The sequence below is a fragment of the Periplaneta americana genome, chromosome 9 (genome assembly GCF_040183065.1).
Source record: "Periplaneta americana isolate PAMFEO1 chromosome 9, P.americana_PAMFEO1_priV1, whole genome shotgun sequence".
NCBI classification, from domain to species: Eukaryota; Metazoa; Arthropoda; class Insecta; order Blattodea; family Blattidae; genus Periplaneta; species Periplaneta americana.
In genome coordinates, this window is record NC_091125.1 from 71604233 (window position 1) to 71621661 (window position 17429).

Here is a 17429-nt window from a genome sequence, read left to right on the forward strand (position 1 = left end):
TTCTAGAAAAATATACACATAGACATATTCCAGAGAAATCAACCATGTGAAAAGTGAATGTTAAAATGATTTATGACTGCTGTATAAAACACGGTACATAAGAAATTAATAACAAAATGAGAAAATCTGGGTTTCCATAGATGAAACCACAGATTCCATTGATTGTGACATAGTCATTGTGTTGATTCGTGCAATGAAAACAAAGTCCAGGTGTACCATATCTTCTAACATGTGAGGTTCTTGATACAATATCCTTAATCTGGTTGCAGGTATACTAATAGGTAAATACGCAGATGGTACCACAGATAGTGAAAATTCAAGTGATATTTATTATAAATATTCTCCAACCATTTCCTCAAATGTGGAATGGAGTTTTTCAATGCACAAATATTTCTATTCCAACAGGACAAATTTCACGTTTTGCAATTTGAAAATGATATATACATTGTAATATAATAAATCAGATAATAAGTAAACTGTTATGTTTCTCATGCTAGTATGTAGAACATTTTTTTTAATGGATGTGTAAATAACACATAGTTAATTTTTTTGTTTATAAATCAGACATGTTGTATTATTTCTAAATATAAGTTATTATTTTCACAGGAAATGTGTAATTTTCTATGTGCCAACTGTACTCGTAGTTACGTAGCAGTATTGTTGTTCCACTGCTCAGGCACATGGCAATGAGGTCATCAATGTAGGCAGGTGATGCTCCCCATCCCTTGTACTGTACATACAATATCTCAATATATTATAGAGCTCCAAATTCTGGTCCCTGCTAATGAATAATAATATAGTGAAGAACAGGTTATATCAAACTGATTCACTACTTGGCAACATTTGGAATAAGTGCACCACTGACTTAAAAACGTTGTTTTTTTTAGTTCCAATTTTAGAAGTATACACAATAAGAATACAATGGAACATCTTCCTCCTCCCTCCCCTGTTGTTTGACTTGGCAATGGATAGGGAAGTGGCAACACTGGTAGAACGCACATGGCTATTATGAACAAGTGAAGAATGTTACTGTGTTATGCTGCAAAAACGAATAGTATGGGGAGAGGTTATCATAATGTGGCGCGGACAGTAAATGACTTTTTGACACAAATATTGTGTAAAATTATAAATTAAATGTGGTTAAGGTATCTTTTCATTTCCATAGCAACTTTTGTCCCTCCTTGCATCTCACATCCGTTAGTTTGATAGATGTGGTGTGTCTTCTTTCCTAATACAAAGCATAACAGTAATTGAAGCGTCGGCTGGAACAACGTTATAAGTTACATTTGGTAAAATTTACAGGAGCTGCAAAAATGTGTACATGTACAACACTGTTCTTATAGGGTAGCAAACTTTTGAGTGGACAAATTTCACGTACTGCATTGATGGACAGTTGCAAGCCAAAGAGTATAGCAAGGTAACATGACATACAACATTATTACACAGAAACATGCCAAATGAAAATTTTGTAACTTACAACGTTATTCCAGCTGACGCTTCAATTACTGACACACATGTTAAGAGCATGCCTGAGTCATGTGCTCTCACCTTCATTGTGGCTGACTTCACCAAGTCTACTGTCACATATGCCTTCCTAAGCTCCATGTACGAGCCAGATCCATTCACTATCAGCTCCACTCCATCGAAACCCATTGCAATATGGGTGCTGTAAAACACGTAACATTGTCAAATATAAGATAACAGTAACAATGCAATGACAATGACAGTGGAATTTATGGATGTAGTGGTGGTGGTTCTGCTGCCGCTGCTGCTGCTGATGACGACGATAGCCTCAGTGCACATCCCATGTATTTATTTTCACGAATGTGTTGAAAACATTATCAGATTATCACTACAGTTGACACAAATGCACACAGAACTACAGTAGAGACAATGACAAAATGGAAATTGAAAGAGAGAAAAAATGCATGGCCACCCATTCTTATAAGAGCTCTAGTTACTGACGAAATAGCTGTGTGAGTTCCACATTTCCACCCCATGGTATGTTGTCCCACTCAAGGAAGTCAGAGAACTTTGAAAGGAAAAATAATATAAGAAAATCGACCTTAATTTTCTAGAACATATAAAGGTGAGGGGTATTCTATTGCCAAATAGTAGTTTACAAGACATAACTTCATGAGCTGTAAGGAAAGTCTGCACATTGGTAATCTGTTGACAGTCATCTCTCAGGACTCACCCTGAAACTTAAGTGAGGTGTTTTTTCACCAGAATAGATTCGTATCAACGTTGCTGAAAACCAGCTGTTGCTGCCATCAAGCTCAATGCCTCATCATTTAAAAGGAAGGAAATGTTTGAATCTGGAAAAGCTAAAATTCTTTGTCGAAGTACAAGAAAATATGGGGAGTGTTGATATCAATACACATAGAGAACAAAATTATTGGCCTTCTTAGCTGTTGATCTATAAGGGGCAGTCAAATGAAAATAGGTCACCATGCGTATATCTCACAGAGGGCAAATTGGTACCATGGAATTTGATTGCTGTACTGACATCTGGTGGCGACTCGCGAAAGCACAGTTATAATCTCTGCTTATACACTAGTCGTTTGTTTATTGTGTTAGAAGTGAGGTTAGAGATATGTATGTTCATCCAACATCACTAATGGAGGCAGGTAAAGAAGAACAATGAAGTATAGTGTGTGATTTTTTATTGCTGAAGGAGTAGGAGAACGACAAATCCATCGTTGCATGTCTGCTGTTTATGGCGAACACAGCATGTCATGTTCGCATGTACTGAATGGCACAAGACATTCCGAGATTGACGCGTATCACTGCAAAATGATGCTTGCCCAGGACAGGCTCATCATGCCATCACTCCTGCTGTTATTGCTGAGGTTGATGGTCTTATATAGGGAAATCGATGGATCACTGTGGAAGAACTTCGTTGTTTGGTGGGAATAAGTCATGGTTCTGTACATGTCATTGCGATGAAGCACCTGCATTACCGAAAAATCTGCGCGCAATGGATTCCACATCAGTTGATGGAGGAACAAAAAACAAACACAATGACTGCTTCACTAGGTCACTTGCAATGATACCACGAGGAAGTGTATGCATTTCTGTCAAGTATTGTTACTGGGGACGAATTGTGGTGTCACAATTTTGAATCAGAGAGCAAACAATTGAAACACACTAATTCTCCCCACTGAAAAAGTCCAAAGCAATACACACAAGTTCCGGTAAAGCCATATTGACATTCTTCTTCGATTCTAGGGGTCCTCTGATTATCGAATTTCTCGAGCATGGGGCCACAATCAATGCACAGCGTTATGAAGAAACTTTACAAAAAATGAGAACAGCCATTAAGTCAAAACACTCTGGAATGCTATCAAACGGTGTTAGCCTTCATGATAATGCCTGCCACATACTGCCAACTTCGTGAGGAATAAGATTCAGAGATTTGGTTGGGAAATGCTTCAAACCACCCCCCCCCCCCACTACAGCCCAGATCTTCTTCTCCCATGCGATTTTCACATCTTTGGAGAGTTGAAAAAAAGACATTTGTAGTGGACTTTGTTTTGCATCGGATGAAGACATGTATGACTGGGTAAAGAACTGGTCCAGTAGACAGCCCACAAGCTTTTTCAAGAATGGGATTGATCGTCTTGTCTCGCAGTGGGATAAATGCATAAACAGTTTTGGAGATTACTTTTGAAATAATAAATATTCTATTATATATTCTGCCCCTCATAATATATTACATTCTGAAGAAAGAGAACCAACCTTTATTACTCAACAAAGGCACATTCATTTTATAGATCTTTCACAGTACTGAAATACTGAGCATTTATCTCAGCTCCTAGCCAGAAATACATGCATTAAATATGCTTACATAGTAAGCATAGATTACATCATTATATATGTAACCTCGTGCGTAATTTTACTTAAATAACTTTGGTTATTTCATTATATCTTTTGCAGTGGCGTATACTGGTTAAAGGGTTTGGGCTACCACTGACCCTATTATTACACAAAATATATTTTAAATTCCCTATAATAAAATTCCTTACATATTTATGTGAATTCCAGACGTCTTGATTGGGACGAAAATACGTCCTTGAAATTACAGTTGGACCACTTGCAAAGTTTCTGTAGAAATGACTTTTCAATGGATATTAGTGCCAAGCCGGATAAACATTCTTATGTATGAGTTGATCTACAGTAGGATTTTATTCTCTTCAACGCAGAAAATGTTCTTTCTACCGATGCTGACGTAGCTGGTATTGTCACAATTAATGTTGCCAATTTAAGGACTTCAGGAATAACTTGGTTCAGCTGGTTTTCATATATGGCAGATAATATTTCATGGATAGGTTTGCTGAACATATTACACTTAATTCATTTTTCAAAAGTACTTGATCAAAGTGACTGTTATAGGACTGAAATAATTTGTTTAGTGCCTCATTCGGGAAGTTTTCTCTATAAGCAGAAAATTTTTGAGAATCTAGAAGATGTGTGAACTGAAGCTTTCCATAATCAGAAAATCTGTCAGTAATTTCCATGTGCATACGATCTAGTATGCTGTAGTACAGCTGCCTGTATTTCAATTCATCATCTCCTTTTCTTCGCTTTAATGGTGGTTCCATTGTATTGGCTGAAGAATTTTCATTTTCCATATTACTCCATATGGACGGAAACCCACTACGTCTGAACTCGGATATAGTATTTTTTTTTTTTTTTAACTTTGATACCTCTTGCAAGTAGTATGCTATGTCTAGACTTTTTATTTGAAGAATATTGTAGAACACATCTGTATGTGCGAACACTCTAGCATAGACTTCAAGAAGAAATATATTCTGAAACTGTGTGAAAAAATTCAAATATCCTTGAGCTTGCACATTTACAGCATCATCCCAGTTTTCTTCAGAGTCATTACAAATGATATTTTCAAAGAAAGCAGTCAGTTGTTCTCTGTATTCCTTTACTGTATTTACAAGCCGAGATGTAAAATTCAATCTAGTTGGTGCTACTTTTGGGAGTTTCTTGTTCATAAATTCCTTGAGTTTTCTGATCTTTTAGGAGATGATGAGAAAAATGCAGCTAAACCCGACAGTGTTTTGAAAAAAATGCGGCATTCTGGAATGGATGAAGTAGTTTGTTGCAAAACTAAATTGAGAACATGGATGTAACAATGGACAAATAGTGCTTGAGGATACTTTTCTTGAACTTTTGTTTTTAAGCCATTAATATTTCCCGCCATAACTGAAGCACCATCGTATGTCTGTGCAATTAACGTATTGCCGACATTGTATTCTGCTATAACACCTTCCACATGCTGAAACAAAGCAGCAGCAGTTTTGTCCGAACTGACATTTGTGAATCCTATAAACCGTTCTTGAACATTGGCAGTACTGTTGACGTATCTTAAAACAGTGGACAATTGACTCTGATTAGAGCAGTAACTTGTTTCATCAACAACAATGGCCACAAAAGGTTTTATGTTCTTTATCATAACCCCACTTATAGCAAATATTAAGTCATTCTGAATTGCGAGAGAAGTACCACGAAATACTGTTGAACTCTCAAGATGATTGGCCAGTAAATGGTCAAATTCACTTAAGGAACTTAAATATTCAATATAATTTCCTATATTATCTGATTCCACACTCTCATTATGACCCCGAAAAGCCAATTCTTGTTTTCCTAGAAAGCAGACTGCGTTAATAAGATGCAGTAAAATCTCCCGATTTTTTTTTCACAAGAGCATTGTGTTGGTTGATGTGTAGAGCTTTTTGCTTATCTAGCTGTAAATCAATTCTTGTCTTCCCAAAGTTTGCAAAGTTCATGCTACTACAAATATGAGCTTTTGATTTGTCATATTCTAGGACTGCCGTTCGAAGGGTGTTCATATTAGAAAACCCCTCTTTTGACCACACATTAGTTTCGCGGCTAAATAACAAACATGGCCAGCAAAATAGTTTAGACAGTTTAGAAGTACCACACAACCAATTCCACTTACCGTATGATGTTGAAGTGAAATGACGTGTGTACTCTCGCTGTTTTTCTTTTACGTCCATGGACAAATTTAACTCAGGAGTTGGTCTTTCCATTTTCACAATTTCAACTTTCTCGTTGTTATGTACGACGGTTAAAAGGCACTTTTAATAAACCTTCTATTACACAGTCATTTTCAACACAAACCTCTCCAGAAACTTGTTCTGCCATATTTTTCACAATATCACTTAATTGGGAAATTAAAAACTTAATAATTCACAATTAATATAACTCTTAGACACTCGAACAAATCACAGATTTAAAATAATGCACTGCAAGAACACAATCACATTCAATTGCTAGCGTACTAAGCGTATAGCTGCTTTGCGCCTGCGAGGAAACCGATCACGAGAGCGGCAACTCGCCTGCCTACAGTGCACGATGGAAACAGTAGGGAGCGGGGGGGGGGGGGGGGGACGGGCAGTTGTGCAAAGGACAACGTGAGCGAAACGGTCACAGGCTACCTCACGTAGCAAGCGGTTTCTCCAGCGATGCCGCCTTGACAACTTGTTTCTTTTCGATAGCAGAGAGCGCATATAAATCTAAGAATTACTTTAATTTTAATTACTATGGTAAAACTAATAATACAAAATTATTACATTATGTTATATTATAAACTTTTTCTTTTGTAATTTCCTTGGGCTACTGCCGGTAGCCCCGGTAGTCCGCAAAATACGCCCCTGATCTTTTGATGAAATTATTTACACCCTTAAAAGAAAAGTAGAAATAATATATCTACATTGTAACCGAAGTTAGAGACAATATAGAATAAGAATTTGCAAGAATTACAGAAATATGTACAACTTTTGTCTGGGAGTAACAATTTCATCAAAAGATGTCGCGAATGTGTGAATGCAGATGAACACCATTTTGAACAATAGTATAACAAAGATCAGTACTCATTATAAATTAAAAATATAATTGTAGCCTATACATGTTATTATTAAAGTTATGAGTAAAAATATGCGGAAAATTACGAATCGATAATGATTAAGTCTATGCTGGCCATGCAAGTTTGTCTTGATGTGCGTGTTCCAGCTCTGAGTAAGACTTCATATTGATTGGAATTCTTATAAAGGTCTGCGAGTATTATGGTGTAACGAATGTTCTTCACCTAATTAAATGTTCAGTTCTAAAGACTCTATTTGAAAACTATTGGAAAGAAAGGAAACACTATTCATAACAATTTCATCACATTTACATATCTCACAGTAGGTTATATCTAGAGCAAGTGCACATGCATTACACTGAGTTCTACACTTCAGTTACAACACATCAATTGTATCAGATAAGGAATGTGTGATCAATGTTTATAATTTATACGAGCACCCATTCTTAATACAAATCAAACATCCATTGACATCATCCATGCTCAAAATATACTGCGCAAGATGCAGAAATATATTTTTTCCTTCAGAAGCGATTAAACAGCCAGACATAACAAGCCCAACAGAGTAGGTAACCCCTCTGGTCTTACCTACCTGCCCTGATGATGGAACTTGTATGTAGTTCCAAAAGTTGGAAATATCAAGTTCCAGAACACAAAAGTCTAATTCTGATCACATTCACAATGAAAGCTTAAAACATGTATGTGTGTGTCTAATATATATATATATGTACATATATATTGTTTTAACAATGACATTGACATTAAGGCTTCACAGTTTATTATAAAAAATTTGATTTATATTGTGTAACATCTGCTACTAAGTGTAACTGTATACAACATTGGATTGGTTAAAATATATATATATATATATATATATATATATATATATATATATATATTCCAATGGCGGGTATCTGACTTTGATATTTCCCCAGTGTCACATTCTAGGAGGAACATGTCATATCTGGAGTCTCTTTGGCACCGAGCATTGCCCTTGGTAAACCACAGAAGTGGTCTGCAGTGCACCAGTGTGATTATGATGATTAATGGAGCAGTGATGGAATGCCAGTAAGGGAAACAGGAGTACATCGCGAAAACCTACCACCTAATACAGTCTTTGTTCACCATAAATTCCACATGGACCCACAAGATTCGAAACTGTATCAGCATGGAAATCTGACGTTTTAGCTACTCGGTTAATGGTATGCTAGACTGGTTAATTGTACGAGATTATAAAATATGGTACTATAGCATTCTCCAAAATAAAAACATTTCTACAGTTAGTTAAAATCAGTCCATTGGTTCAGTGAATATGCTTTACATACTATCAGTTCATATGTAAATGGGAAACTAATCTCATTCATTGTAGACAGTGCAGCAACACAAGACACCTCTTTTATCATTCTAGATGAACAGAGGAAAAAAGAAAAGTAGACATGCAATCACTTACCTGTAGGGATTCCACAGCTCCTCACAAATTTCAAACCCAATACAGGTGTCTCTTGTGGAAATGACAGCATCACCAAATGGAACGACAGTCTGTCCTGTGTATGTGGAGATCATGCGAGGGAGATAGTAGTCCTCCACCACTCGCTCCTACAACAATTTTCGTAATTATACATAAAGCACGGCTATCAGCATGAGACATTACAATGCGTTCTGTCTCACCTTTCTCCATGGCGAGAACCATCGACTCTCCCTGTAGTTGCCATCCTCACACATCATTAACTTGGGTCGGATCAGCAAAATCTTCCTGTTGATAAAAACTTACGTCACCAGTATGTCTAGAGTATTTGCGTAACTCACATTATTGCAAATATTGAACAAGTACCTAGTTTCAACTTTTATTAAATTTCTTAATATGTTAATTTATTTCTTTATTCATATTAACTTACAGATTACTTCTGAGTGTATTTTGGAGTTTGTAGTTCATGCCTATTTCTACTTTGAATTATTTAGCCTACCTCATTTTTTGGATTTTCGTGAAATAGATTAAGTGGAGAGTAGGCTTAGGATGGTTTTCTTTGAAAGAAGCGTGAAGTCAGGCCCTGTGACATAGATTTATCCCACATGTGAGTCCTGTTCCTGAACAACTTTTCCTTTTTATTTCTTGTATACAAAGTTTTCTCTTTCACAGAATTGTTTCTATAGGCGTATGAGATTACAAAGGTCTTTGATGGTTTAAATAGAAAATATATAAACAGATAAGCAGATACCTGGCTGCTTTCCAGTGCCAAGCACTGAACAACTTCTCAATTAGCCGTGACTCTATGTGTACCCATTTTCAATTTGCGTACATAACACTAGTACATCAGCATGTATTAGCAAGCCACAGACCAGCATTATTTCTTCTTAGTTCATTTCTCTCATGATTTCAGAACGGAAATAAAACTGTTAACCAACTACCATATTTACTCGCGTAATTCACGCACTTTTTTTTACCATACTTTTATGTTCTAAAATGAGGGTGTGTGATTTATGCAAGGAAAGTTTCAGAATATTACATTTTACAAGAAAAAATTGAGATCCTACACTAGATTTTTATCATGTTATTTATTTAACTGATATTATAACACACACTTTTACCGATATTTCTCATCCCACTGTCAGCACACAATCATTACAACTGAACACAAACAAAACGTGGTCATCTGTAATTCGCAGGTACAGAAAATACCCAAAATTACTTACAAAAGTCTCATGTAGGTCTATTGTGTCGTCCAGTTGAGGACTATGCTATTAGTGACAAAATGGATTTTTTCGTGAGAGTACCAGCCATAAAGTAGCACAAAAATCGAATGGGAGTCTGTTGCACGGACACCAGGTTTAAAACCCTAACTTGTGATATCTTCCAGTGCAACAGGAAACAGTGTTAAATCGACCGTTAAAAGATGTTAAATGAAATTTTATTTGTGTCAGTATGAAACATTCTTAGAAAAAATTACAAAATATTACCAGCAAATGCGTGAAATATTCGAGGATATATGATTCCTCACTAATATTAACAGCATCAAAATGACAATAGAAGAAAAAGCACTGATTCAATATGAAAAACTTATCAGATTACCAGGAAACAATTGGCATTCATACAGTCCTCTCTGTAGATTGAAAACTAAAAAAAGTTTCATATCCATTGTTCAAGAATTAAAACAGAAAATCAATATCCCGAATTTAAAAGAAAATTTACAAATTAAACCAAACCCTTTAACTCTATTAAATATAGAATATAATCTAAATTTAACAGAAGAAATACTGAAATCAGAAGTAAACACTGAAATACTGAAACAATTGTCTTGAGAGACAATTAATATTACAGTAGGTACCCTCCACAAAACTGGCTCCATTTATACACCGACGGATCCTTGATCTCCAGAGAACAAGGTGCCAGTGCAGGTTTTACGTGCTGTCTCTTCTCACTTTATAGATCTCTTGGATATGGAACAACAAGTTTTGATGGAGAAATCATTGCAATAAGTGAAAGTCTCAGGAATCTTCTATGCCACATCAATAAATTTAGGAATGCAGTTATATCGTCAGACTCCAAAGCAGCTATTCTATCAATAGTCTCTAAACACACACCTTCATCTCAAACAGCAGAAATAACTAAAATGCTCTCTCAATTAATATCACTCAATAAAATAATTGTATTCCAATGGATACCATCCCATTGTGGAATCCTGGGAAACGAGAATGCAGATGCTTTAGCAAAGAAGGGCGCCACTGCTACTTACAGACCTGTTACTAAATCTACGTATTACTCTGTGAAAAGATTTATTAAATCTACATACTTAGACTTCAACAAACAAAATTTGATAACACAATCCCAAGGGAAAAAATGGAACTCTCTGCATCATAATCCACAGTTAATTCCCGATTTACCACGAAAATCGTCTGTAGCTGCATTTAGATTGGCAACAGGCCATGATTGTTTGGTCAAACACCTGCATAGAATTGGAATATATCAGTCCCCTAACTGTCCATTGTGCAACTCAAACCAAGAAATGGATTCGGAATACCTCAAAATCTGTGCTTCAGTGGCTGGTCATGATAATATCTTTGAAAAATATTGGAGTGCAAGAGGTCAAATGACTTTATTGTCAAACGCCTGGCATTAGAAAACAACAACAACATGATTTTAAAAATGTATGGTAAAAATTCAGGTGCGTGAATTATGCGAGTAAATACGGTAACACAAAAAAAAATAATTCTGCCATGTTTCCCGCTGCATATCTGTCGCATTGTCCTACTGCTAATCGAGAACAAAATAATTTTATTTCCGTCCACAAAAGTAAAGTCCTTTCTATTATTTTTATAGACCAAACTCATGAGAATACTTTTTTTTTAGTTGGTTATTTAACGACGCTATATCAATTACGGGGTTATTTAGCATCGATGAGATTGGTGATAGCGAGATGATATTTGGAAAGATGAGGCTGAGGATTCGCCATAGATTACCTGGCATTCACCTTACGGTTGTGGAAAACCTCGGAAAAAACCCAACCAGGTAATCAGCCTAAGTGGGGATCGAACCCGCACCCGAGCGCAACTTCAGACCGGCAAGCAAGCGCCTTAACCGACTGAGCCACGCCGGGAGAATACTTGTTATTGAGAAAATGTTGTCTCTATCCATCAGGAAGTTTCCTGCTTAATCCTTTCACTTAAATATGCAGAATTTGCAAATCATCTCAACAATTGTGAGTTATATTTTGGCACATTATATTTTAAAATCATATCAGTTGTACCGTCTGTTCTATTTCGTATTAGCTCGAAAGAGTAAGAAGGACCTGTGTAAAATCCGAACAAGAACATAGGAAACTCTTGACTGGAGAATAAGTCACGTAACTAGAATATGTTTATGCATATAATCAACTTCACCTGTTGTAAAAAATAACTCGGCAATTGTAGGCAACATTCTTGTGCATGACAGGCATACCAACGTCGACCAGCATATCCTTACAGAGTGGACTGATCAGCAGCTCCAGCAACACTTCCCAGCAATGCAGGAAGGTGTCACTCTCGTAGAAGTGGTCCTCGCAGCTGTACCCACTGAAATATGTTCATATCAGAAAGCTGAATTATATTATGTTGAATTCAAATATCTTCAGATATGATAAACGAAACCTATATTGTCGTCATCAGTTGTTTACTGATCTCTGTGCTTGCCTCTGAGTTAAGTCCCACCAAGATGATGAACTTTCAAGAGGTATTAAGAAAGAAAGTAAAATTATAGGTCTCGTGCCACAGATTTACGATGTAGAAAAGCACTCTGGGCTATCTTAAAAAATTACTGGCCAAATTGAAACTTCATTCTCATCTATCATTTTATCAATGGTAATGAACTTTCTGCTCAGAAATGTGCTCATATCTGCCTGACTAACAGAATTCCAGAAGAAACTTGATATAAAATTTTAAATCTATTTTAAATCTAAGTAGTGGTGGCCCCTTAAACATTGCAGTTTTTAAGGCTTATTGCATTTCACTTCTATTTTAGTCTTTTCTTTATCTATCAGAGATCTCAACATTTTACAAAACAGAGTTCTGTAAAATCATATGCAGTCTTGTCCCAAATATAGTCCTACAGAGATATCAAAGTACACAAAACAAGGCAACTTGGTGAGGCAGGGAACAGTTGTGAAACAGTTAAAATAGTTCAAATTTCGTATGCCCATTCAATACAAGAACTGTAATTGGAAACATGCGCTATATCTTTTTTTTAAATAGTTTCTATAGTTGTTAATTAGGAGGAAAAAAATATTTTTAATGGAGAAAACAATATACAGTAAAACCCCGTTTTAACATTCCCATCTTTAAGGAATAATCTGTTAAGTCCCAGCCAAATTACAATAAGAATAATGTAATTAATTCCCGCTTTTAAGGAAATTAGTTTAAGGGCAGTCAGTCAGTCACCAACACACACCAGCTAAAGACGTCAGCGAACATCAGCTGAATTAGTCATGACTACTGAAGATAGGTCTGCAGTTTTTCACAATAAGTGTTTTAATACTGTTATAATTATTTTATATATGTATTTTAAATTTTTAAATCATAAGTACTTCCTTAAAAACATCAATATGCAACTTACAATATTACAAAGAATGTACAGGAATTGTTGTTCGTGCATATGATCACAGGACAAAGATATACCCTATAACATGACATTAATTACGAAATACGAAAAGCCTTAAATCCCATAAGGGCAACGGCCTCCTACAGGAGAGTGTAGGGTGAGCTGAAGGTCTACTACACTTGGGGAGCCAGTCCAAGAGAGCTTACACTATACACTTACAAACTCTTATCTCTACCAGGTTAAATAAATAAATCTAATCTAATCTAATAAACAAATTATACTAACTTAACACGAAAAACAATACAGACTAAACACATAAATTATGCAAACTAAACATCCACACAAAAATATGAAAACTGAACACATAAATTATAATCTGAACACAACTGTCCACACTGAACACACAACAAAAAGAAAAAGAAAAAATTTTGCACAAACTGAACACATACATAGTCTTAACTCACACACAAACTAAATACACAAAAACCTATACCAATTGCACACATAAATTGTACAGCCTAAACACCCATACTATCTAAACTAAACGCACAAAAACGATACAATTGAACACAAAAATTATACTAACTAAATACATGAACTATACCAACTACACACGGGTCAAACTATCCAAACTAAAACACACAAAACCATACAATTGAACACAAAAATTTTACTAACTAAATACATAAACTATATCAACTACACACGGAGTCGAACTATCCAAACTAAAACACACAAAACCATACAATTGAACACAAAAATTATACTAACTAAATACCTGGACTATACCAACTACACACGGAGTCAAACTATCCAAACTAAAACACACAAAACCATACTACTGAACACAAAAATTATACTAACTAAATACATGAACTATACCAACTATACACGGAATCAAACTAATCAACTGACACACACAAACATAACTATATAAACAATACACAACTATACACAGTTTACATAGTGTTCATAATTTCTTCCAGTCTTTTCCATGCCTGCCTGTCCCTCGCTGTTCTCGTCCACTGCGCTCCAGTCTCTCTCCGGAACACGTCCGACCACCTTCTCCTTGGACGTCTTCTGCTTCTTTTCCCAATGCGTGGGTCCCACATGGTCGAGGCATACGTCCACCTGCTGCAGTCCATCCTACTCACGTGTCCGCCCCATTTCCATTTGAGACGTAGCGCCAGCCTCACTGCATCCTGCATACCGCTTCTTATTTGGATGTCGGTGTTCCTTATCCTGTCTTGCAGTCTCAGCTGGAGGACTTTTCTTTCCATTTTCCTCTGGCACACACGAAGCAGGTTTTTCTGTTGCTCTGTCAGAGACCAAACTTGGCATCTGTACAACATTACTGGGATTACGCAGGTTTCCAGAACTTCAAATTTAAGTTTGGTGCTGATGTTTTGGTTTTGCAGGATGAATTTCAAGCTCCAAAATTTTGTCCAAGCCAAACATATTCTCCTTCGTATCTCTTTCTCTCTCCTACAGGAGAGTGACACAATTTGTCCCAGGTATACATAGTCGTCGACGTATTCCAGCGTTATGTTGTTAATCGTTATAGGGGTGTTGTCTGCATTTGTCATTAGTTTAGTTTTCTCCGGGTTCATTTGGAGCCCAACTTCTGAGCTTTTCTCGCAGAGTTCAGTCAGCATTTGTTGTAGTTCCTGTCTTGATTTGGCGAAAAGTACAATATCATCCGCAAAGCGTAAATTTGATAGTCTCCTACCGTTGATGTTCAGCCCGTATCTCTTTTTGCCCCAGTCCATTTCTCTAAATAGTACTTCTAACAGACAGGTGAATAATTTTGGTGAAATGGGATCTCCTTGTTTCACTCCCCTCCCTAATTTAAATGCTTCTCCTTCCACCTCTGTTCGGATTTTTGCGTAACTGTTGGTGTAGATATTGCCCAATAGTCTTATAATTTTGTGTTCGACTCCCATTGTGTCTAGAGCTTCAAGAACTTTAGAACGCTCCACTGAGTCAAATGCCTTGCTGTAGTCTACAAATGCAATATATACTTTCATGTTGAACTCGTTGACTTTTTCTGTTATTTGATTCACTGTTTGGAGATGGTCGATGGTACTGAAACTCCGTCGGAATCCTGCTTGTTCTGGTGGTCGATTTTCGTCCAAAAGTTTTGTTACTCTACTTGTCAATATCTTCGTGAATACCTTATATAAGCTAGACATCAAACTGATAGGCCTGTAATTGTTCAGGTCATCTTTTGTTCCCTTCTTGTGCAGAAGTATTATTGAGCTTTTATACCACTGGCTGGGAAACTCTTCCGTTTCTAGTATGGTGTTGAATAATTGTGTAGCTGCTTGGACTACTATTTCCTGGCCCCACTTCAGGCATTCGTTGAGTATTCCGTCTTCTCCTGTCGTCTTCCCATTCTTCAAGTGACCTATGGCGTTTCTGACTTCGCTGATTAGAATGGGTGGAATTTCATCATCCCTTGCATACATGGTTTCGATGTCGCTCCTCAGCAATTGGGCGCCTGTATACAGAGTTCTGTAGAATTTCGTGGAGGCTTCTATTATACTTTTCCTCGAGGCTTGCCTGTCTCCATCGGTCCCCTTCACTCCTAACATCCAATGTTTGCCTTCGCTCAAGTGGATCCTTAATTTCTTTACCGATCTGCATTCCTCCAAGATTAACCTGGTCTTGTCTGTAGTATACTCTCTTAGATCCTTTCTTATTTCTCTCTTCGTTCTTTTGTTTAATTCTGCATATTCTGTTAACGAGTACTCTTGGGCTGCTTTCATTCTTCCTCGTTCTTCTATTAAGCTTATTGTATTTTCGCTTAGTTTATGTCTATTCTTTATCCCATTATTTCTGACTAGTGAATCGTTCGTAGCTTGTAGATACTGTCTTCCATGGTGTTATAGAGAGTCTGAACTGTTGATTCTGCGATATTATATTGTTCAAGTTTCTGTTGTAATACTATCTTGTACTTCTCTATGTCGATGTTTTCTGCATTTGGTCTGTGTTTCGGTGTGAAATGGCGTTTCCTTCTGGGTAGCCTAATGTAAGCACGAAGGAGTCTATGATCTGTATCGAACTTCAACCCGCTCAGCACTTGCACGTCTCGAATATCTCTGAGGCTATTGCTTAGGATGAAATCAATCTCGTTTCTCGTTTTCCCGTTCGGAGCCTGCCAGGTCCATTTGGAAGCTGCGCTTTTCCTATAGAATGAATTGCTTATCTTCAGCTCGTGCTCCTGTGCGAATTGAATCAATCTTTCCCCTCTCCCATTCCTTTGTCCATAACCATGAGGACCGATCGCTTCTTCTTCAACATGGTTCTTTGTGCCTATTTTGCTGTTAAAATCGCCAATGACTAATGTCCTTTGCGCTCTATAAGAGTTCACTGTTTTGTCCAGTTCACTGTAGAATTGTTCAAGTTCCTCTTCTGTGCTAGCTTCTGTTGGTGCATAAACTTGGATTATTGCAAATTTTTGTTTGTTCACATTTAACGACAGGACCGCTATCCTTTCACTAACTCATCTAATTTCCTCTATGCAGTTTTTAATCCTTTTATTTATTAGAAATCCCACTCCCTTCTGCCCTTTTGTTTGACCAATGTAGCTTAAGACATTTCCATTAGATTTTTCTATTATTGCTTCTCCCTCTTTTCTCACTTCACATAGGCCTATAACATCAAATTTCACTTCCTGCATTGCGTGATCCAATTCGGTTTCTCTTTCTGTTGTCCTTAGTGTTCTTACATTTAGAGTGCCAACGATTAGTTCGTGTTCGTTCTTTCCTTTTTGCTTGTTTCTTTTGTTTCCGTTAGCTTGTACTGACCGTTTTTTGTTTTTTCTTCATTTGTTGTTGTGTAGTTCCCATTCGGTTGTTTGTTCTTCGTTTCATCCTTGCACCAATATTCCCATCAACCATTGATCGATATTTTCTGGTAGCCAACCTTCACTTCATTTCCTCTCTCTTTTTCTTCTTTAGCCCGACCACGCAGTGCTGCCTGGATCTTCCTCTCTTCTCTTGTCATGTCACTCTCAATGAAGCACTCCTTCCCCGCCAATTTGGATTTGCTTTTCATCACCTGGATTTTGTCCTCAAATTTTCTCATCCGGACGAGCGCCATACCTCTGCCTTTCCAATCTTTACCAATGTATTTTATGTGCTCATATTCTGTCTCCACTTCTAATTTATTGAACACCGCCTGTATTTCCTCCTCTATCTTGTCTTTATTTGATTCGATCTCGGCACTTTTGATTAAAATATTGTTTCTCCTTTCTCTTTTTTGTCTGAATTCTTCGCTTCTTTCTAGTTCTTGCATTCGTTTTTCTATCACATCCATCCTATTTCCCACAGTATTTCCCATGTTATCTATTTTTATACTTATACTGTTCCTCTCGTTGTCCCATTTATCATCTCTCGCTTTCAGTTCGTTCCTTAACTCCTCAAGCTCCTTCCTTGTTTCCTCCCTGAAGCTTTCATT

At 36.9% G+C, this 17429-nt stretch overlaps 1 protein-coding gene across 3 annotated transcripts in view; it reads right to left on the reverse strand.

Moving 5' to 3' along the window:
• The window catches only part of Nadsyn (NAD synthetase), a 73209-nt gene that overhangs the window by 48886 nt on the left and 6894 nt on the right, over positions 1-17429 (reverse strand). For all 3 annotated transcript variants that reach the window (XR_011333893.1, XM_069834985.1, XM_069834987.1), the window contains exons 3-6: positions 11777-11947; positions 8570-8654; positions 8352-8497; positions 1549-1666 (exon numbers count right to left, since the gene is read on the reverse strand). Coding sequence is in view for 2 of the 3 variants with exons in the window: in XM_069834985.1 (XP_069691086.1) it covers positions 1549-1666; positions 8352-8497; positions 8570-8654; positions 11777-11947 (520 nt within the window). In the remaining variant the exon portion in view is untranslated. The remainder of the gene's footprint in view (positions 1-1548; positions 1667-8351; positions 8498-8569; positions 8655-11776; positions 11948-17429) is intronic.